At 54.6% G+C, this 23199-nt stretch overlaps 1 protein-coding gene across 1 annotated transcript; it reads right to left on the minus strand.

Moving 5' to 3' along the window:
- Nucleotides 1-2738: 2738 nt before the first annotated feature.
- ACSM5 (acyl-CoA synthetase medium chain family member 5) lies at nt 2739-22269 on the minus strand. The gene is given in 16 exon segments (XM_055136137.1): nt 2739-3163; nt 3673-3792; nt 5573-5672; nt 5791-5918; nt 7888-7989; nt 8129-8209; nt 9553-9624; nt 9626-9677; nt 11024-11049; nt 11051-11104; nt 11808-11954; nt 11956-11962; nt 13013-13156; nt 15137-15344; nt 19154-19364; nt 22069-22269. Coding segments are annotated over 16 exon segments (1737 nt in total). The 3' UTR covers nt 2739-3079.
- Between the last annotated feature and the right edge of the window lie 930 nt (nt 22270-23199).

The following is a 23199-nucleotide window of genomic DNA, read 5'->3' on the forward strand; positions in this document are numbered from 1 at the left end:
GCCCTGCCTCAGGGACTTTGCACTTGCTGCTGCTGCTCAAAACATCAGCTCATGGCCAAAGATTACCACCTGCTCAATGAAGCTTATCCCAAGAAGCTGCTTAAAATCCAGAGCTCCCTCCCAAGGTGTTCTCTGCACCCCCCACCCCCAAACCCAGGGCTGTGTTTCCTCCTACTCGTCACTTTCACACATATTCTAGGATTTACTTTTCCTCTGTCTCCTTCCCTGCAGAATTTGAGCCACCAGAGGGCAGAGATCTTTGTTTTGTCCCTGGTTTTAGCTCGAGGGTTCAGAATAGACCTGCACAGGGGAGGGACTCGGGCATTATCCATGCATGGGTGAGGAGGGGAGAGCTGAAGAAATGGCAGTGTGAGATGGGCTGGGGGCGTGACGAGTGTGGCTATGTGGGACCGTCCCTGAGTAAATGTGCAGAGGGTGCTCATATGACCGTGAGCATGCATGTGTGTCGGTGGATTTGTGAGCATATGAAGTGGGGATCAGATCCCAGTACAGGACATGTACATGTATGTGTGTGTGTGTGTGGGGGTGTGCATGTGTGTGGGACGGCTGTCTGTGTGTGTGGGGAATGGCTGCGTGTGTGACTATGTGTGGGATGGCTATGGTGTGTGTGTGTGTATATGTGTGACTGTGTGTGGAATAGCTGTGTGTGTGTGGCTGTGTGTATATGTGGCTGAGCGTGTGGGAGTGTGTGTGGCTGTGTGTGAGTGACTGTGTGTGTGGCTGTGAGAGTGTGGGTGGGAGTGCGGGTGTGTCTGTGTGTGAATATGTGTATTTGTTTGACTGCGTATGTATGGCTGAGTGTGTAGGAGTGTGTGGCTGTGTGTGTGGCTGTGTGAGAGAGTGTGTGACTATGTGGGAGTGTGTGTGTGTGTGTGTGTGTGTGTGTGTGGCTGTGTGCCCCATGGAGGGGTGGGCACCGTAACTGGGTGTGAGTGCAGGTGTGACGGTGAGTGTGTGTAGTTGGGTAGGTGTTTCCATGTGCATCTGCCTGTGGGACTGTGCCTCCACCGCCGTGTACACGCCTCTGTTTTTACATTGTATTTGGACACCGTGATTTACAAAGGGGTTTACCACGCGATTTCGGCGTGCAACGGTCCCACCTCTGACCCCACCACCCTGTGACCCCGTCCTCCTGCCAGTAACCGCAGGCTCCTTCCCTCCTCCCACCCGCTCCCCGGCAGGTGCCTTCTAACTGCCGTGGTTGGGTGTCCTGCTTCCAGCCCGGGCTGGGGCTCGCTGGGCCTCGTGCCCCCGCAGCACGGGCACCTGCTCGAGGCGACAGAAGAAGCCCCGGCCCTGCTTCTGCCTTACTCCCTGGCCTCCTATTTTCCCTCCCTCCCCTTCTCCCCTTTCCTGGCATTTTTGTTCCTGTACTCTGGAAGCAGTGCCCTGTCACCTTTGATATCTTCTGTGCCCGGGCAAGTTATTGTGTAAACCACGGGTGAGGGAGTGGAAATGTTTGACCAGAGGCCTCTCTGTTCCTGGCACCGCAGGCTCCACGCGGGGCATAACGCTTGCGTTCCCTGAACTTCCCAAATATTTACCCATCCTGCTCTCTTTTTAAAAGAAGCTTGACGCCCGCGTGTTTTCCTGAGTATAGTGGGAATTCTACAAACTAGGAAATCAGGTTTTCCTCCCCTATATATGTGTGCCTGTAGGGTGTGTGTGTGTGTGTGTGTGTGTGTGTGTGTGTGTGTGTGACTGTTCATGTGCATGTGTGAAATAAGGTGTCTTCCCTGGCACAAGTGCGACCCGGACTCGCCGTTGAACACGCGTTGTGGGTGCATCAAGGAAGGGCCGGGCCTGCGGCAGGGACTGGCACGGGGAAGCCCAACTCCCACCTGGCAGCTCCAACGCCAGGAAAGTTACTAAGAACCTTTGGATGTGTTTCCTCCAGTTGCTCACCCAGCTACAGTTTTACCTTAAAGTTTGAAAGTCATGGTTCTCTACTAGACAATTAGTTGAAAATTAATGTATTAATTTCAGCTCAAGCTTGCCCCAAGATATCATGTTAATGGCGATGTAATATATAACATGACTGCAAGAACTGAGTCAGGTGTTTGCCCCTGTTGTGTGGATGCTGAGACTACCCAGCCCCCAACACCCCCCACAACCATTTTTTCCTCAGTTTTATTTATTTCTGTTGGTATTTTTTGGAGGCCAAAAGACACTGGGCTGTCTGCAGGAATCACTCCTGGCGGGACTTGGGGGATCGTTTGAGGTGCTGGGGACCCAACCTTGGTCGGCCACATGCAAGGCAAGTACCTCCCCCACTGTACTATCTCTCCAACTGTTTGCCCCAGTTTTATTTTAATTTTTAATTTTTTTTTTTTTTTTGCTTTTTGGGTCACACCCGGCGATGCTCAGGGGTTACTCCTGGCTCTGCGCTCAGGAATTACTCCTGGCGATGCTTAGAGGATCCTATGGGATGCCAGGGATCGAACCCAAGTCGGGTGCGTGCAAGGCAAACGCCCTACCCACTGTGCTATTGCTCTGGCCCCTTGCCCCAGTTTTAAATCGATTATGATGACCTGTTTCGAATCTTTCTTGTGTACTGGTTCCCAAAGACTCACCTTCTGAGTTCAAAGATAGGACCAATTATTTTTTTCATTCTCCGACATCTTTGAGTTTTAAAAAGTCCTTTTATTACTGTTTTTTTAAACGAATGTCTCCAGCCTGGATAGGATTGCCAAATGACTTTATAAAAAGACCAAGAGGTCACCCTCCCCCCCCACGCCCCGACGGCAGTGATTGAGGTCCCCTGTCACAGGAGACCTGGCAGAGAGCACTGGAGCAGGAGGACCCACAGGCCACTGCCGGGGAAGCCTCCTGAAATGTGAAGTGGGGGGCGGGAACCCCAACTCAGCCATCAAACCTTTGCCAGCCTGGGTCGGGCTGTGCCCTCTGCCCCCTTCCCGAACCCTCTGGGATTCTAGAAGAATCGGACAGCCTCTGGTACCAGCGGGATGAGGGGCTGCTGCCAGAAGTCAGGCTAATCGGGGCGGGGGGGGGGCTCTTAGAAGCTTCTCAGGCTGCGGGACCTCGTAGGGGTCACTTCTCATCTCCCCCACTCCTGGTTTCTCAGCTTGCTCCTTTGGATCTTTCCAGAAACCGTCTTTGGTAGCTCTGAAACAAAGGCCACCTAAGGGCCACAAGACAAAAAAAAAAAAAAACACTTGGATGTTGAGCGTTCCCAGAAAGACTTGACTCTGATGCTGCCCCCCCCCCGCCACTCACCCCACGCCCCTGATACCCCGTTTGCTGGGAATCGCTTCTCTGGCTCCTGGCTTTCTTCAAACAGTGACAACTAAGGTGATAAGAATCTGGAGCCCAGAACATGCCCAAGGCTTCCCAGCACCCGCCTAGGAGTGTGTGTGTGTGTGTGTGTGTGTGTGTACGTGCTGAGGGTTAGACCCTCGACCTCCCACTTATAAGGCAGATGCTGTACCTCTGAGTGGCACCGTGGTTGGCCCACAGTCACTTCCTAGAGTCTGAGCAAAGTGTGCTTTGGAGCCAAGGCCCCGTGCAGATGCAGGGAAGAACAGACCACAGCAGAGGCCAGCGTCACTGGCACCTCGTGTCTCCGGAGTCTGGCCCCGGGAAGTGTGTCCCTGTGTGCTCACCCGTGCCCCTGCACCGGCAGCCACTTACCTTCCTGGGGTACTTGTAAGGCGCCGTCACCCTCTTCACATGCTCCTGCAGATCCCGGGTTAGCTTCTCTGGGTCGTGGGAGGAGAAGGCCGGAGAGAGGACGACGAATGCCTTCACGACCTGCCAACAAGCCACAGAGAAGCAACAAAACCTTCAAACTCTTCTGTGAGCAGCTCCGCCCTCCTGCCCCGGTGGAAATGCAGGAGAGCAAAACAGGTCTGGCTGCTGTGGCTGTCCCTGGACCGGCCAGAGGGAGCCCAGCGCTGGCGTGGACACAGTGACATCAGAGTCTAGTTTCCCGTTCCTGAAATGAGCCGAGGAGTCCAAAGCAAAGATGCTTCACTGAAGCATCTCCTTGGAGATGAGTCTCCAAAGAGGCAAATTCTTTGGGGGGCGACTGTTTCCTTCCCCCAACCCCACCGTCTTCTGGGCCCCGATGTCCAGGTTTTCCTGACGAGGCACGTAGGTGGCCTGGGATCTGCACAGGCAGCGCTGGGAAAGGTGGATCGTGATTCATGAAGGTTGTGGGTCATTTCGAGACGTGAGTGGGGTCTTCCCATGGGGCCACCAGCAAATATTGGGGCACAGCTTCCCTTCTGGACACCTTGCCCGCTCACATTTTCCTGGCCGGAAACTCGGGCACAGTAGAGCAAGTTTCTGATAGGACGGAGCGTTCAAGCTTCTTCTCCGGCCAGCACAGCTCCAGCTGCAACATGCTGCTGAGTGTGTGTGTGTGTGTGTGTGTGTGTGTGTGTGTGTGTGTGCAGGGGATCACTCTCCTTGGGTGCTCTCGCAGGTGGAGAAAGTGAGGTGTGTGTCTCAAAGGGGAACTGGTTTGTCTCTGCCATCTCCTGTTCAGACCGACTGGTCACCAGGAAGAGTTTGCTTCAAGTGCTGACGCCTCGAGCCCTGTGTGAGTGCTCGCCCTGTTCTGAGCAGAGTCCGTGGGTTAACTTGGAGCATGCAGGCCCTCACTTGTGACCACCTCGGTGCGTCACTAAACACGCTTCCTGCTGGGATTCTTCTCCAGCACGAAGATGGGATGGAACGGGGGTGGGATGGAGTGGGGGGGCGGAGGGGAGGGGCTCCTGGCTAAAAGTGATTCCCCGAACCGCTTTCTAACTGCATATCTCATGGTGATTTAATTTAAAAAATAAATTTAAAAAAAGATTTCTTAGACTGCAGCCCTAGTTACGTGGATTCAGCCAGTCGGCCTTGAGACCTAGAAATGTACCTTGTTGGGTAAGAGCCCCAGAGGGCTCCCGCTCTCAGGCCTCTGGGGTCTGGAGTCACCGAGAATGATGCATCGGGCCCTGGTGCTCATGGGGACGCAGCCCGATGGTGTACTAACTTCAAAGGGAACTGGGCTCAAGTTGGGGATGTTCTTAGACCTCCAGGGGGAGAAGTATATGGAGCCGCCTGGGTGCAGGAAGCGTCTTTCTCTCACGGAAGAGCTGGCAACCCTTCCCCACAGAACTCTCTGATCCGGTCTGTTAGTCTGGGTCCTTAGTCTGTCAGCTCGACTCTCCCCCAGTGAGAGGCCCCAGCAGCCATGACTCATGGACTTGCTCCATTCTCTCCCACGAGTGGAAAATGACATTCCCCTGGACGGGAGGAACGACAGAGCCCCGCCTCTGAGCTCCCGCCCCAAGACCAGTTCTCTCTCAGACCCGACACTTGATTCCAACGGATTGGCGTCTTTTCAGCCTGTCTCTCTGGAGAGTAGAGCTGCAGACACCAGAGGGTGATGCCTAACCGGATGGAATGTGTGTATTCCATGGGGATATTTCAGACTCTGTGGGACCTACACTCGGGTAAGCTGCAGGGGCCAGCCAGCTTGCTCTGCTGAGAGCGGAGAGGCACAGCAGCAGGAGTCAAGGGTCTCGGTGGCACCAGTTACCTCTCCCCGGACGGGGTCGGGGCTGCTGACCACGGCCGACTCCAGGACTGCTGGGTGCTCTGCCAGGGCGCTTTCCACTTCCACGGGCCCAATCCGGTAGCTGGAAAAGGAAGGCAAACTTCCCAGTGAATCCCCTCTCCCTTTCCCTCCCCCCTCCCCCTGCCCCTCAGTCCCAGGAACCACGGGAGGGATCGGAAGGAAGGAGCACACAGTGTGACCTGGACGAGTTGATCACATCGTCATTCCTGCCCAGGAACCAAAAGTATCCATCCTCGTCCTTGTGGGCCCGGTCCCCCGTGATGTAGAAGTCTCCTCGCTCTGACTCTGCTGTCTTCTCAGGGTTGCCCTGCAGGGGAAGGCAGTGCCTGGGGGGTCACCCGCACCCCCTGGCCAGACAAAGCTGAGCAGCCCCAAGAAGACGTCAGGACCCTCCAGGAATTCCAGCAGCTGCCACTGGATCCCCTGATGGACACGAGCTGTGAATCGCCCCTGATTTCCTTCTTTTGATTAGCAGGAAGGAAAAAAAAAGTATTCTTTAATCATGCACCTGATTCAGCCTTGGTCTGAGGCCTGGGGATTGATGGCAGAGAGGCACTGTGGGGTCCCGTCCTGTCCAGCAGGGAGGACCCTTTGTGGGGCTGAAGGGTCCTCCCTGCTGAATGAACAGACGCAGAGCCAGAAAGCAGCAAGGAGGAAGAGAGTTTATTCTACTAGCAGCTACTACTTATACCTCTCTGCTGGGGGGAAATGGTGTCTGGACCCACATACAAATGCAGATTGGCATGTCCTTTCCTTACAGGCATAGGCTACTGAGATACAAATGGCGACCTTAGTGGCACCCTTGCTACCAGCCTCTGTTAGAATCAGAGAGCCAGGCTGTCTGACTAGGAGATGAGAGCCGGGCTTGTAAAGGGGCTCCCTACAAGGCACAAGCAAACGTTTTGGGGGAGGGATAGCCCTGTTGTCTGTCTCACTGCCAGGGTGATATGCCAGGTGGGTACGTGTGTCACTGAGGCATATTTGACTGTGAGTTAAGCTACAACTCAGTTTACAAAATGCTTCTCAGAAGACAGGAGAAAAAAAAGATAAGCTGTTAATATCTGCCAATAAAGCTAATGTAAGATCTGTTAAGATGTATAAACAGAAAATGTAAAACTCCAGAGCATGACATGGATAGAAATACAGGAAAAGGATGAAAACTTCATAAAGATGTTTATCCCCCCCCCCCAACTGATCAATAGACAATAGACACAGCTGGCCCAGGTTTCACCCCCAATATCTCATATGGTTCCCCCGAGTACCAACAGGGGTAATTTCATTTTTTTCCTCTTTCCCACTTTATTTAAACACCAAGATTTACAAAGTTATTTATGATGCATTTGTTACACACATTTATTCCCAATCCCATCATCACTATCACCTTCCCCACCACCATCGTCCCCATTTTCCCAACCCCCCCTCCTAGCAGAACCCAAATAATCGAATTTCTTTTATAACTTCAAATGTAAAAGCTAACAACTTCCTGTGGACTAGCTGATTCTAAAACTTACATGTTGGTGCTGGGATTTTGGTAGAGTCAATAGTAAGTACTGGACAGATTTAGGGTGTTAAGCTGTGTCCTGGCCATTCTGGAATTCTGTTGGTATGGGTTTTATTTTTTTATTTGTTTGTCTGTTTGTTTGTTTTCTGGGGTGGGGGGCACATCCGGCTATGCTCAGTGCCTAATCCTGGCCCTGCTCTCAGAGACCACTCCTAGCAGGAAGGGGGCACCACGGAGAACGCCAGGGAATAAAGCTGGGTTGGCCTTGTGTAAGGTTACGAGCTACCCACTGTACTATCACTGCGATTCTAGTATACAACAAAGCCACAAAAGTCAGCAGAGAGGGAATGAGAGAAAACAAAATGCATATGAAAGAATAAAGGGCCAATCATAGGAAACACCTTTCTAAAGAACTGATGCGGGGCTGGAGGGATAGCACAGCGTGTAGGGCGTTTATTCGCCTTGCACGTAGCCGACCCGCATTCAATTCCCAGCATCCCATAGGGTCCCCTGAGCACCGCCAGGAGTAATTCCTGAGTGCAGAGCCAGGAGGAACCCCTGTGCATGGCCTGGTGTGACCCAAAAAGATAAAAAGAGAGAACTAAGGAATGAGAAGCTGGCTGTTGAAGTCTCACCTTTGTGACCCCTGGGGAAACTGATGCTCAGCCTCGGAAAACTGGACAGAACGAAGCTGGCTGGTTAAACCCTTGGGACTGCTAATGGACCGGGGTGGCCTCTTACCGGTGAGCTGTCCTGGTTCCCCCCACCCACTCACCACATAGTAGTTGAAGAAACAGAAGGGCCGGGTGGGCCGGACGCGCACGGCCACGTTGCCCTCCTCTCCTGGGGGCAGGATGTGGCCCTCGTCGTCCACCACCTGGCGGAGAGATGCCGGGTCCGGGGCGGATTAGGAGATCTGCAGAGTCCAGCCAGCCCACGAGTGGGGGGCTGCTCAGGGACTCGCCTTTTCTCTCCTCTTTGAACCCACCGTTGCCGCACTCGGAGAGGCTGCCTACCTGCACGTCGTAGGGTGGGGCCGCTGTCCCCATGGAGCCCGACTTGATTGGGGTGCCCCTGGCATTGGCGCAGATCAAAACCTGGAAAGAAAGGGGTGCTGGTGAGGAGGGGCTGGGCACCTCTTTCTCTGCCCTCTCACCCTGCCTCAGACTCTGCCTCCTCCGATGCCCTCTCACCCTTTCGCTCCCTTCCTGTGTTCTTCCTTTGCTCTCCCTCCCTCCTCCCTCCCTCCCTCCTTCCCTCCTTCCTTTCTTCCTCCCTGTCTCCCTCCCTCCCTCCCTCCCTCCCTCCCTCCCTCCCTCCCTCCCTCCCTCCCTCCTTCCTTCCTCCTTCCCTCCCTGCCTCTCCTTCCCTCCCTCCTTCCTCCTTCCCTCCCTTCCTCCCTCCCTCCCTTCCTCCCTCCTTCCCTCCCTCCCTCCCTCCTTCCTTCCTTCCTCCCCTCGCTGCCTCTCCTTCCCTCCCTCCCTTCCTCCCTCCCTCCCTCCCTCCCTTCCTTCCTTCCTTCCTTCCTTCCTTCCTTCCTTCCTTCCTTCCTTCCTTCCTTCCTTCCTTCCTTCCTTCCTCCTTCCTTCCTTCCTTCCTTCCTTCCTTCCTTCCTTCCTTCCTTCCTTCCTTCCTTCCTTCCTTCCTTCCCTCCTTCCCTCCTTCCTTCCCTTCTCTCCCTTCCTTTCTTTCTTTTTCTTTTTTCTTTATCTCTTCTTCCCTTCCTCTGGCTTCTTTCTGTTTTCCATTTTTTTTTTTTAGCCCCATTTGGCTCCACCCAGAGCTTCCTCCTGGCTCTGCTCTCCAGATGGTGTTTGGGACCATATACAGTGCTGGGTCAACTGCGTATAAGACAAGTGCCTTATCTGCTGTACTATCTTCCAGCCCCAATCTACCTCCTCTGGCTAACCCCCTCCCTCCCTTCCTCCCCCTCCCTCCCTCCCTCCCTCCCTCCCTCCCTCCCTCCCCTCCTCCCTCCCTCCTTCCCTCCCTCCCTCCTTCCCTCCCTCTCTCCCTCCCTCCCCTCCCTTTCTTTTCATTTCTTCCTTCTCCTCTGTCTTTCTCCATTCTGCTAGTCCCTCCTTTCCTCTTTTGCTTCTTTCTTTCTCCAGCAAGCGTTCATCAAACACTCATACTGACGCCCACAGTGGAGAACTTCCCGTGTCCCTAAGCCAAGACTCAGATCACCCCCACCTCTGCTTCAGTGGCTGAAGAAAACTGTCCAGAACCATAGACTGTGGCCAAGCGTGGGCCATCCTGGCAGAGACAAACCGACCTTGGCCATGAGAGTGGTTTCACTGTCCCTGGAGTCTTAACAAAATGACTTGAAATGGCCTTCAAGCCAAAAGCGAACCCGAGCTGGCAAGTTCTGGGACCTGCTCCCCTCCCCGTAGGCAGGGCTCACACAGAGGTGACCGGGGCTAGGCCTCACCACACTCACTGTTTCGGATTGGCCGTAGCCTTCATGCAGCTCCAGCCCCGTCTGGCTCTTCCACTTCTGCCGAACGTCAGGGGTTGAGGGCTTCTCCCCCCGTCAAACAGTGCCTCAGACTCAGGAACCGGTACCTTCATTCCGAGAAAGACCAGGCTGCCCATGCCAGGGTTCCACCCCCACTTCTTCCCCGCACCCACCTCTGGCACCAGGCCCCAGAGTCTCTAGAACCCTCTGGTTTGATAGACAGTTGATAGGCCATCTCCGACTCCATAGACACGCTCCTCGTTCTGACGGACAGAAGCAGCCCTAGCTGACTCTGGAACCAAATCTAATCCTCACAGAGTCATTTCCACAGAAAAGAGGAGTTCCAGGGGAGTTGGTCAACATCATTGAAATGGGAGCAAACTGATACTGATGAAATTGGTACAACTAACTGGTTGGAGAAGAGAAGTTGGTGAAATGGCTAAAAGTTGGAAAGTAGCCTTCTAGGACCCTTCCCTTTCTGGCAAGTGGTCCAAAATAGTCTCAGTATTAAGTATTCCGCAAAGCTTTCCTCTTACTTAACACATTCTTAGTAAGGTGGAAAACCAGAGGTGGAAAATACACCCTGTCAACCAGTTAGTTTTCCTTTGGCTTGAGTCCCTTTGTTTTTTTCTTTTTTTTTCTTTTGGTTTTTGTTTTTTGGGTCACACCCGGCGATGCTCAGGGGTTACTCCTGGCTCATGCACTCAGGAATCACTCCTGGCAGTGCTCAGGGGACCATATGGGATGCTGGGAATCGAACCCGGGTGGACCGAGTGCAAGGCAAACGCCCTACCCGCTGTGCTACCGTTCCAGCCCCTTGAGTCCCTTTGAACAAGAGCGTCACCAAATATCTTTAAACTCAGCGGGTCTTGAACTCAAAATTATTATTATTATTATTATTATTTTGCTTTTTGGGTCACACCTGGCGATGCACAGGGGTTACTCCTGGCTCTGCACTCAGGAATTACCCCTGGCCGTGCTCAGGGGACCATATGGGATGCTGGGAATCGAGCCCGGGTGGACCGCGTGCAAGGCAAATGCCCTACCCGCTGTGCTATCTCTCCAGCCCCCCTTGAACCCAAAATTATTCTGAGTCTGATTTTGGCCCAAATCATGATAGATATATGGAGACCAGATGAATGAATGGGGATAAAAAAATTTGACATGATAGGAGATTCACCCCAAGACACATTCCCAGAGTCAGAACAGATTTCCAGAGTGGCCAGCTTCATGGTCAGCTATCACGGGGGTTAGGAGACAGGGAACAGTGACTCCCCGTGACGAGGAGATCCCAGAAGGCGAAGATACATAGCAGGGCCCGAAGTTCCTGTGGGCTGACCCTTCGCCACACAGCCCGGCAGCTCCACCAGGCAATGCCCTTTGGAGGGAGCCACCCTTGGTAAGCGTGCAGGCACCTGTTCACCTGCCCAAGGCTCAGACAGGTGAGCTCTACCTGCTCAGATCCTCCTGCACGAGCAGCCCGGAAGAGGGTGGGCACACAGCAGAGGGTGGTAATCGGGAATCTGGAGAGAGTCTGAAAAGAAAGGGCGAGAGATGATGGTGGTAGATTTGATGGTGGTGAGCGTCATCGGTACATGTTCGTAACCTACTATGTGCCCGTCTCTGTTTAGTTCTCATATCAACTGTGGGACTAGGTGATCCCTCTCACCTGGCATGTGAGAGAGCAAGACCCCAGGGCACACAGCAGGTGAGAGAGATGTGGGCTGGGAGACGCAGCCAGCAGAGGGGATGGGCGCTCTAGCCAGCCACCCCGGGACCCAGCTGACCTCTGTACTAAAGAGCGAGAAGGGGAGCAAGAAGGGTCTTCCTTGGGGCCATCGGTTATGAGAAACTCCAGAGAGTGGGGCAGGAGTCCACTCTAGGGTTGGGGGACACTCATGCCCTGCAGGATGTGCATCGGGCTGTCAGGACCACCCCAGGAGGATGTTCGTGGAGCACCATCCACGCAGAAGGAGAGGAAGGTGCCAAGGATTGGAGACACGCAGTAGTCCATGGCTAGGGTGCGAGCCGCAGAGTCTGGGATGGTTGTGGACATTTATGCGAGCCACTGCATTCAAGAGGGTCCCACTCTAGAAGTTTCTTGGTTAAAAGCAGTCCTGAGAAGCCTCCCACCCACCAGCTGATGCCTTCTCTGCTCCGGACTCAGAAGCTCCGTCCCATCAGACCTATGGATAACCCCCCCCACACACACAAGAAAGACAGTTTTTGGCTCTTACCTCCAGGATCACTTTGGCATCCACTCGGGGCAGCTCATGAACAAAAATGCAAGCCCCATGAGGCCAGGCCGAGAAGAGGGTCCAGGCGGCTTTCACCCAGCCCGTGTCGGTGGTGTTCCAGAATATGTCTGCTTCCGTCAAAGCCACCCCACCGCCTGCCCCCAAGCAAACAAAAAAAAAATCAGTGTTTACATGTGAGGGAAGATTATTCATCTTATTCATCCCTAAGACAGGGAAGCAGTTCTGGCCCAGGCTCCGCATGGAATCAATCACTAGGAGACACGGGGCTGAGGGAAATAAGCCGGACATGGGAAGGGGGGGCACTGTAGGGTGTGAGACCCAGAGCCACAGGGCCCAAGTAGCACCCCGTCCTCTGACCCTTGAACTTCCGGGCAGTTGGCTGAGAATCACCATAGGGGCCCCTGGGCCTCTTCAGCATCTTCTGAAAGTGTCCCCCCCCAAAGGTCACAAAGGTAGATTTTACATTGCAGATGTTTTAGCACAGGTGAGGACCACGTCCCCTCACTCGGCTAGAGGCCAGCCCCCATGGCTACCTGAGCAGCACTGCCTGCCCAGCTCTTCTCTCTCCTCCCCCCTCCTCCTCCTCCTTCTCCTCCCCTCCTCCTCCCTTCCTCCTCCTCCTCTTCCTCCTCCCCTCCTCCTCCTCCTCCTCTTCTTCCTCCTCCTCCTCCTCCCCTCCTCCTCCTCCTCCTCCTCCTCCCCTCCTCCTCCTCCTCCTCCTCCTCCCCTCCTCCTCCTCCTCCTCCTCCCCCCCCCTCTTCCTCCTCCCTCCTCCTCCTCCCCTCCTTCTTCTCTCTCCTCCCCCCTCCTCCTCCTTCTCCTACCCTCCTCCTCCCCTCCTCCTCCTCCTCTTCCTCCTCCCCTCCTCCTCCTCCTCCTCTTCCTCCTCCTCCCCTCCTCCTCCTCCTCCCCCTCCTCCCCTCCTCCTACCCTCATCCCCTCCTCCTCCTCCTCCCCTCCTCCTCCTCCTCTTCCTCCTCCTCCCCTCCTCCTCCTCCCCCCCCTCCTCCCCTCCTCCTCCCCTCCTCCCCTCCTCCTCTTCCTCCTCCCTTCCTCCTCCTCCTCCCCTCCTCCTCCTCTTCCTCTTCCTCCTCCTCCTCCCATCCTCCTTCTCCTCCTCCTCCTCCAGCTCACTTGCCTCCTTACGGCTCCCCAGACCCTCCCAACAAACTGTCTTCCGGTACCTTCCACTGGCCACAAAACCCAGCCCATAGCTGGCCTGGGAGTGCTCAACCATCTTGGGGGACCCGGTCGTGCCGCTTGTGAAGTAGATGGCCAGGGGGTCGCGGCTCTTGGTCCTCACGCAGTCGTGCTCCGCGGAGGCCTCCCTGTGAAAGGCAAAAATACTAGGTCGCATGACCGGAGGAGAAATACGCAGCATCAGGGAGGCTCAGGCTAGCAACACCGGCCGCCGTTTAGAGTTATACTCTGTGGGACCACCCACACGCAGCCTCTCGGACCCATGCCGGCCCCTTGGTACAGCCTTCTCCAGAGAGGGACATTGAATGGCTCAGTGACTCATTTCCAAGAATCCCGTGTCCTTTGGCCAGGGCATGAGAACTTTCTGGTCGAACACACACACACACACACACACACACACACACGCACACATGCGCACACACACATGCATGCACACGCACACACACATATGCATACACACATGCACACACATGCACATGCATGCACGCACACATGCACACACACACACACACACACGCCCATCTCCAAACTTCTGTGTCTCAGGCCTTGCCCTCCCTGCCTTTAATTCCCGGCGTTAAAGCTGCTTACTGAGGCTTGAGATCGAGGCCATTCCAGAGATTCTGTAAACTGAAGCATTTTCCAGTCCACCAAGTCTCTGCCCCGGGGCCCCAAGGGTCGCCTGGTTAATGTTTCGGGGAAACACTAGTCCCTGGGTGTCAGCCTGCTGGAAAAGGAGCCCAGACCCTGGAGAACGGCCACGGGGGGTTTGGTTTGGTTTGGGTTTGAGACCCTCAGCTCTCAAGGCCCCGGGGCAGGGCCTCTGGGTCTAGCCCCGTGACAGCCATCCTCTCTACCTGCTGACCGGTGAAGGCCACGGCGACCTGGCCACAGAGCGGAAACCCCCCGGGCAGGGCTTGATGATAAAGATGATGATAAAGATGATGCTTAAGATGATAAAGATGATGATAAAGATGATGCTTAAGATGATAAAGATGATGATAAAGATGATGCTAGGGCTGGAGCGATAGCACAGCAGGGAGGGCGTTTGCCTTGCATGCGGCTGACCCAAGTTCAAATCCCAGCATCCCATATGGTCCCCTGAGCACGGCCAGGGGTAATTCCTGAGTGCAGAGCCAGGAGTAACCCCTGTGCATCGCCAGGTGTGACCCAAAAAGCAAAATAAATAAATAAATAAATAAATAAATAAATAAATAAAGATGATGCTAAAGCCCATCCGTGTGGGCTTTATCAGATACACCGGGTTGAGTCGGTCCCCAGGAGAAACGTTGGATCAAGATTCACAGCACCCCCGGGAGAGTCTGATGTAGCTCATCTCTGGGGTAGAGATTTGTGATTTCGTGGCAGAGACCCCGAGAAGTTCCCTTTTGGTTAATCGGGGAGTGCAGGTGGCACTGGGGGTCGAACCCAGAGCCTCACACATGTAAAGCCCGTGCTCTCCTTCTTCCACCCCCGGCCCTTGGTTGTAGTTTCTGGCGCCAGTCAGAACACAATCTCCACAACAGGGGCTCTCGTCCGTTCCAGCCTTGCCCTGGGACGCCGCCGCCAAGATGCGTCACGTCTCCCCACCTGCTTTCTCCTTGGTGGGACTGGCTTAAAGAGCCATTCGCAGGGTTTGTGTTTTAGCTTTGAGGGTTACGTGTGGCTAGTTAAGTCTAGTTATAGCTGGACTTCTGGGGGCCAGCATGCTAGTCCAAATAAATCCACCCACCTTACATCTCTGTGGCGTGAGCGAATGCCAAGTCTCACGGCCTCCGGAGGCTAGCCACCACCCGGGCACCCAGTACGTGCCGCTGCCCCCGGTGACTGACAGGCTGTCGGCTCCAAGGTTCTCAAAGCAGCGCGCCGGTCACTTCCTTGGGGTGGGCTAATAGCAGCGCGATGGTCCCCAGCTTGGAGCCCAAACCCCTGCCAGGCTGACAGCGGGCGTCCCGCGCTGGCCGAGTGGGGACCCCCTTAATGATGCTTCCACCTTCTCGCCCGCCTCAGTCAGCCTTACTCTGGACCCGCCTCCCGCACGGCCCCCAACTCCCGGCTTCCTCGAAGGGGAACCGCCCCTGCCCCACATGCTGGCACCCCCCACCCCTCACCGCAGCAGTTCCCTGAAGTTCCTCCAGCCCGGCCGGCCGCTGGCTGACACCAGCAGCTTGGTACTCAGCGAAGGGCAGTCGGCGCTGATGGCGTCCACCCGGGGGGCCAGGGAGTCGCTGGTGACGATGGCCTTGGCCTGGGACGCCTGCAGCCGGTACTTGAGGTCCTTCTCGGTCAGCTGAGAGATGCCTGGGATGATGACAAGCCCTGAAAGCACACAGACGGGGTTGATGGGGGCGGGGAGGGAGGGGGAGCCGCGGGGAAGACCCTTCTGAACAGGCCCAGCCTCCACGTCCCCCCCTGAAACCGGAGCAAGGCTTGGTTGGGGAGAGTCCTGAGACATCTGCCGGCGAGAAGAGAGGCTGGGGTGACGGCCGGGACGACGCTGCGACCCCCATTTTAGAGATTAAAAAATAAATAAATAGGGGCTGGAGCGATAGCACATCGGGGAGGGCATTTGCCTTGCATGTGGCCGACCCGGGTTCGATTCCCAGCATCCCATAGGGTCCCCTGAGCACCGCCAGGAGTGATTCCTGAGTGCAGAGCCAGGAGTGACCCCTGTGCATCGCCGGGTGTGGCCCAAAAAGCAATAAATAAATAAATAAATAAATAAATAAATAAATAAATAAATAAGCGCCAGGAGACAGCTCTAAGGAATGCACAGCTGGCAGGCACAGGGCCCTGAGTTTGATCTCCGGCACCCCCCGGGCTCCTGAATATCACCGGGGATAGCCCTGGTGGTCCCCAGCATTGCTGCAGAGACCCCGCCGTCCCTCTCTCCAAAACAACCTCTCCAGCGAAGGGAACAAAGAGAGGAGCGAAGACAGACCTGGTGCCTAAGGAAGGCGCTGCCTCGACTCTCATTTATGCTCAAGCAAACAGAAGGACTGACCCAGGGCCACGCGGCTCCGGGGATGCAGAGCTGGGATGAATGGCCGCTCCACGCAGAGAGACACTCAGAGTGTCCGCGGCAGTCCCGGAGGTCGTGCTCACATCCCAGGGCCACCCGCTCCCTGGGCCTCTGTCTGTCCAGACTGAAGGCTGCACACGCAGTGTTGGCTATGGTTCGCTCGGGGGTGCGGGGGTGGGGGAGGAATACCAGGGGCCAATAGTATCTCAACTAAAGCCCTCTCGGGGAAGTCAAGTGCTCTCCGTCCCTGGGGAGTGGAGGGGGAAGTCAGGGGCCCCAGACTCTCCAATGAGGGTCCTAAGCCCTCCACAGAGTCTGCTACTGGGGCCTCGGAGGAGAAAGAGAATCCAACAGGCCAGCCCTCCCCGCCAGCCTCGAGGGAGGACAGGAAGTGGACGCTTCCACATAGGCTGAGAGGCGAGTTCAGTGCTCAGGACTTGAACCTCGGCGGCAACACCCAGGGGTGCTGGATGGGGTGGGGGTCCACCCTTGGTGCCGCCTAGAGCAGGGGGGGGTGCTCTGGGGCCAGCGGGGGCTGCCCACAAGAGCAGGGATGGGAGGGCAAGTGTCATCGCTGCGGGTGGGGAGGAGGTGAGGATGGGGGTGCGCAGCTGGGTGACCGTCCAGGTACTGGCCTCGACACGGTCATGTGGGTGGTTTGGTGGCTCTATTTGTTTTATTGGGTGAGTTATGGAGTTATTTTGGCGGGTTGTCAAAAAATGGTGATTTGTTTAGTTATTTTATATGGGCATGGAAGTCTGGGGGAAGGGGAGAGTCGGGGAATTAGGGAGCAGGAAGGGCATGCTGAGAGGACCCCCAATAGTGAAGGCTGTCCACTCGGTGCTGGACTCAGGGCTGGCGGGGAGGCGGGGCGAAGCGTCTCTCCTTGACCCCATTTAAACGGACCTTATGTGTCAAGGCAGAATAAGAGAAATCCCCACCCCCCCCAAAAAAAAACCTATTGTGTTTTTTTTTCTTTTTTACCCAGAACAGAAGCCTTCTAATGGTGCTCATTCCTATTATGCAAAAATACATGTAAATAAATACATCTACGCAATGGAATACTATGCAGCTGTTAAGAAAAATGTAGTCATAAAATCTGCTTATAAATGGATGAACATGGAGAATATTAGGCTGAGTGAAATGAGTCAGAAGGAGAGGGATACACGCAGAATGATTATATACCACTCATTTGTGGTATATATATATATGTGTTAATAACATATATATGTATAAACATATATATGAGACTGGTACCCAAGGACAATAGAAACAAGGGTCAGGAGGATTGGTCCATGGTTGGAAGCCTGCCTCAAGGGCTGGGGGAGAAGGCAATTGGGATAGAAAAGGGACCATTATGACAAAGAGAGTTGGAAATGACACTTGGGATAAGAACTGTGTGCTGAAAACAGGTAAAGGAACGAACATGACACAAACATGATAACCTCTCAGTACCTGTGTTTCAAACTATGATGCTCCAAAGGGGAGAGAGAGAGAGAGAGAGAGGGAGAGAGAGAGAAGGTGTCTGCCTAGAGGCAGACGGGGTGTGGGGGGAGCACGGTGGGTAGGAAACTGGGAGCACCGGCGGGGAGTGTGCACTGGTGAAGGGACGGGTGTGGAACACTGTCTCACTGAAAGGAAACGCTGCATGACTGCAGCACAACCATGACCAGCTTTGTAACTGTGTATCTCACGGTGACTCAATTCAATACATATATGTAAGTAAAGTCAAAGCCCGCTCCTCTCCTTGGGTAAGACATTTGCAAAACCAGCACTGTTTACAATAGCCAGAATCTGGAAAAAACCAGAGTGCCCCAAAACAGATGACTGGTTAAAGAAACTCTGGTACATCTACACAATGGAATACTATGTAGCCGTCAGAAAACATGAAGTCATGAAATTTGCATATAAATGGATCAACATGGAAAGTACCATGTTGAGTGAAATGAGTCAGAAAGAAAGAGACAGGCATAGAAAGATTGCACTCGTATGTGGAATATAATGTAACTGAGAGGTACAAGTTGGCAGTGATGCAATTTCTGGCAGATATCTCTCTGGACTTAGTTACTAAAATGCTAAAATACAGAAACCCAAAACCGTGAGGCCGCTAGTGCGGTCACTCGACCTCATATCTCTTCATTCTCAGCAATGGAAAACAAATAATCAAATGCTTCCTTTTCAGCAGGTCCGACTTTAGGGGGGAGAAACTCCAAACAATAATAGTGAGTTTTGTTAAAATATTGAATGTAATCAAAGTGAAAGTAAAGTGAAATTTATCAGTTACACGGGGGGGAGTGTTAGGGGTGTGTGGGGGCTAGTGGTGTGGGGGGGCGGGGTGGAGCTATACTGTGATTCTTGGTGGTGGAATATGTGCACTGGTGAAGGGATGGGTGTTCGAGCGTTGTGTAACTGAGACTTAAACCTGAAAACTTTGTGACTTTCCACATGGTGACTCAATAAAAAAATTAAAAAAAAAAAAGACATTTGCAAAACCGTTTTCCTAGGAGCTACAGAAACAGTGCAGGAGACAAGGGTGGGGGTGGGGGCGGGGCTTCCGGTGCCACAGAGACCCCCCCCCACTCTCAAACGGCCAGAGCCATTCTGGAGCAGAGATCCAGGGGCAACCCCTGAGCACTGCTGGGTGTGGCCCCGAACCCAAAACCAAACAGACACAAAAAAAAATCTTCCTGGAAAGGTTTGCTCCCTGCTGTGACCTGTGGCCCTCCGTTTCTCAAACTTCTCTTGTCTGTTTTGGGGCCACACCGGGCAACGTTCTAACCGCTTACGCCAGGCTCTGCACTCAGGGGCCGCTCCTGGCAGGCTCAGGGGGACCGTGTGGGGAGCTGGGGATCGCACCCAGGTCGGCGGTGTGCAAGGCAAGCAAGCGCCCTACGTGTGCTGTCTGTCCCCTTGCTCCAGCCCTCAAACATTCTTTCTGGAAGCATCGACCTATCAGGAGGGTTATTCTGTGGACGCGGCAGGAAGAAGGCGACCATGTATGTGCCCTTGCTAGAAAGCTCCAGAGGTGGAGTTAAGTGGCAGCCCCGGGGAGGGAGGGGGGGAGGAGGGGTGAGGGGGGCAGGTGCGGCTCAGCCTGCCGACTCACCTGTCCGCATGCATGCCACACTGAGCAGCCACCACTCAGGGACCCTTGGCAGCACCAGCATGATCCTGTCCCCGGGCCGAAGGCCACACACGCCTCCCAGCACGTTGGCAGCCTTCCTGGACTGCGTCCCCAGCTCCTCGAAGCTCCACTTGACCTCCGCTCCCTGGCCGTCCACCCACCAGAACGCAGGCGTCCGGGGCCGGTGTCCAGCCTAGAGGGCAGAGTGTTAGCGGGACAGAGATCAGAACCGTTGGCTGGGAATCTTGGTGGACTTAGGGGGCGAAGGTCCCCCAGGCAGGGCTCAGAGGGCCCCGAGGGGGCCGCGCCCGGCGGGACTCGCCCGCTGTGTAGACAAACAACTCAGTGTTAGGGCCCACGCTCGTGGCATGGCTCAGACTGGCAGTGTTGGAGCAGGTCACCCGGCAGTGATGGGGGGAGGGACATAGTAATAGCACCAGGCACCAAATTAGGCCCCATGTTTGCAGAGTTATACCCTGACCTCTGACCTCGAACCTTAGCACTTCCTGCACCCCAAACACCCCTGGGTGTGATCCTGGGGGTCTCCTGCACCACTGTGCCCAACAGCTGTGGAACTCTGGGCCTGGGTATGGAACCTACTTGGCAGGTCATCTCCGGGAGTGGCCTCTGGGCCTCCTGAGCACTCCTTGGGGACCCCTGCACCCCAATCTCCAGCCAAATAAATAGTCCTTGCGGGAGATAGTACTTAAGGTAGTGTCGAGTGAGGGCCGCTTGTTAACTCGAATCTCCTCTAAGTGTAGAAAACTCTGGAGCGATAGCACAGAGGGGAGGGCATTTGCCTTGCACGTGACCAACCTGGGTTCAATTCCCAGCATCCCATAGGGTCCCTCGAGCACTGCCAGGAGCAATTCCTGAGTGCAGAGCCAGGAGTAGCCCCTGTGCATCACCAGGTGTGACCCAAAAAGCAAAAAATAAATAAACAAATAAAGTTCCCTTGGTCTTAAAAAAAAAGTGTAGAAAGCTCTAAGAGAAAATATTGACAATCAGTTAAATTTCTCTATATTGTGCGTAAGTGAAAATAACATAAATTTTTTTAGCTTGACTTACAGATTGCAGGCTGGAGTGATAGCACAGCAGGCAGGGTGTTTGCCTTGCACGTGGCTGACCAGGGTTTGATTCCTCCGTCCTTCTTGGAGAGCCTGACAAGCTACCGAGAGTATCTCGCCCGCACGGCAGAGCCTGGCAAGCTCCCCGTGGCGTATTGGATATGCCAAAAACAGTAACAGTAAGTCTCACAATGGAGACGTTACTGGTGCCCGCTCTAGCAAACTGATGAGCAATGGGATGACAGTGATACAGTGATACTTATGTAAAAAAAAGAATCTTTGTAGGGCTGTAGAGATAGTACAGTGGTCAGGGTTCTTGGCTTGTTCATCACCCCATGTGATAAAGCCAAACCAGGTTTGATCCCCAGCACCCCATGTGACCCCTTGAGTCCTGTCAGGAGTGATTGCCGAGCAAAGAGCCAGGAGTCATCTCTGAGCACAGCTGGGTGTGTCCCCAAAGCCAAACCAACCAAACAACAACGACGACAACAAGAGGCCAGAGAGATAGGACAGTGGACAGGGCACTTGCCTTGCCAGCCCAGAATCGATCTCTGGCATCCCGTGTGGTCCCTGTCAGAAGTGACACCTAATGCAAGCCAGGAGTAAGCCCTGAGCACCAAAAGAAAAAGGAAAGAAAAGAAAAAAAAATGCCTCAAAGAAAAGAGAAGGGGGGAATGAAGAAAACCAAAAATCTTTGCAGGTACGATAAAGGTTGCATGAAACAGGAAGACCAATTTGGCATAAACCGTTACTCTCACAGTATTCTTCCCACCCAACCTCTTCTTCAAAGGAACAAAGCCGTGTCTTAGGAAGAAAATGTGCTGTTATCCCACGAGAAGCAAAGCGTCAGGGCCATTTAACACAAGTGAAAGACGAACGTGACTCAGAGGCAGGGACATAAGGAAAGGGAAGTTAAGAAGGAAGAAGCCGCAGAGACACCCAAGGGAACCCAAAGCGTCTCTTCGACCCTTCGGCCCGGATCTGGGGCCTGCAAAAACAGTTCCACTCTTCCCTTCTTCAGAGGGCAAGAGTGAGGCCAGGGAACTAGCAGACAGGGCTGAGCCCCGGGTTCAATCCCTGGCTTTGCACAATACCCTGAACACTGCAGGGGGTGACCCCTGAGCACCAGCAGGGGTGTGTGTGTGTGTGTGTGTGTGTGTGTTGGGGGTTGGGGCAAGTGCAGGTGAGCAAGAGGCTGAATGTTGGCAATGGTGCCGCTGGGATTTGTGTTATTTCAGCACCATCCAGGTGTGAGCCACGGGTGGTACGCGCCAGCGTCAATGTGTTAAAGGCATAGCAACAGCAAAGCGGCATCTTCTTTTTCCTTTTCTTTTCTTTTTCCTTTTGCATCACACCCAGTGATGCTCAGGTGTTACTCCTGGCTCTGCACTCAGGATGACGCCTGGTGGTGCTCGGGGCTAGCTCGGTGCTATGGGATGCTGGGAATCGAACCCGTGTCGGCCGCGTGCAAGGCAAATGCCCTCCCTGCTGTACTATCGCTCTAGCCAAGGACTTTTTTTCATTCAATCCAAGTGTTGGAAAGGGAACCCAGAGCGGGGAAATAAAACTCTGTGTGTGTGAGAGGGACTCAGGGGTGGAAGGCCCGAGTGGGGACGGCAGGAGTCCCGAGACAGCGTCACAGCCCACAAATGTGGCCCTAACTTCTCCCCGTAGGGCATGAACAGACAACCTAGAATTTCAGCATCTGCAGAATCTCCGCGTCAATCAGCCACTGTGCGGCCTTAAATGCCACCGGTGGAGCTCGGAGCCTCCCCCCGCACCCCCCCCACCCCGACGCCTCAGACGGAGGCAGGACACAAGGACCATCACCTTCTCCAGCTGAGTCCAGGCGTCCAGCACGTCGCTGGCAAAGTTGAAGTACTCCGGCACGGGCTTTGTGCCCAGGTTGATGGCCTCCCAGGGGCCCACGACCCGAGACACAGCAGGAGGGGGTGGCCGGCCCGGAGGCCCGCAGAGTCCCCGGGCGTTCTTCAGGGCCTGGCTGGCCAGGCCTCTCAGCCAGAGTCTCATGGGGCTGCCTGCTGCCTGTCACCACAGAGAGGAGAGAATGTCACCCCGACTCTGGGCGGTTGGGGAGGGAGGGAGGGAGAGAGAGAGAGAGAGAGAGAGAGAGAGAGAGAGAGAGAGAGAGAGAGAGAGAGAGAGAGAGAGAGAGAGAGAGAGGCGACGTCTGGGGCCATCCCGGAGTGACCACTGCTCCCTGGTCTGAGGAGAGAGAGGATGCTGGCCTGGTCTTCGCCAAAGCATTCCCCCTTTCCCCCAAGAAATGGACCCCGGGCACGTGGTTTCGGATTCGTGACACGGTGGGTTCTGAGTTCAGCGTTGGTCGACGTGAGGTCAGAAACCTCTGACACTCGGGCTGGAGCGATAGCACAGCGGGTAGGGCGTTTGCCTTGCACGAGGCCGAACTGGGTTCAAATCCCAGCATCCCATAGGGTCCCTGAGCATGGCCAGGGGTGATTCCTGAGTGCAGAGCCAGGAGTAACCCCTGTGCATCGCCGGGTGTGACCCAAAAAAGCAAAAAAAAAAAAAGAAACCTCTGACTCAAACTGAATTTTCCCAGCACCCCCACCTTTGGGGGTGGGACCCCACCTGGGCACGGGCCTCCCACTTGGAGCAGTGCAGATGTAGACCCCCCAGTACCCGATATGGGGTACTTTTTTTTTTTTTTTTGCTTTTTGCACCTGGCAATGCACGGGGGTTACTCCTGGCTCATGCACTCAGGAATCACCCCAGGTGGTGCTCAGGGGACCCTATGGGATGCTGAGAATCGAACCCGGGTCGGCCACGTGCAAGGCAAACGCCCCACCCACTGTGCTATCGCTCCAACCCCAATATAGGGTACTTTTAAAAAAGTTTTTAATTACCAAAAGAAAAATGGGGATGGGGAGAGCAACAGTGCAGGGGGGAGTGGGGACGGTGCTTGTCTTGTACGAGGCT

Source organism: Sorex araneus, chromosome 4 (assembly GCF_027595985.1).
Source record: "Sorex araneus isolate mSorAra2 chromosome 4, mSorAra2.pri, whole genome shotgun sequence".
Lineage (NCBI taxonomy): Eukaryota > Metazoa > Chordata > Mammalia > Eulipotyphla > Soricidae > Sorex > Sorex araneus.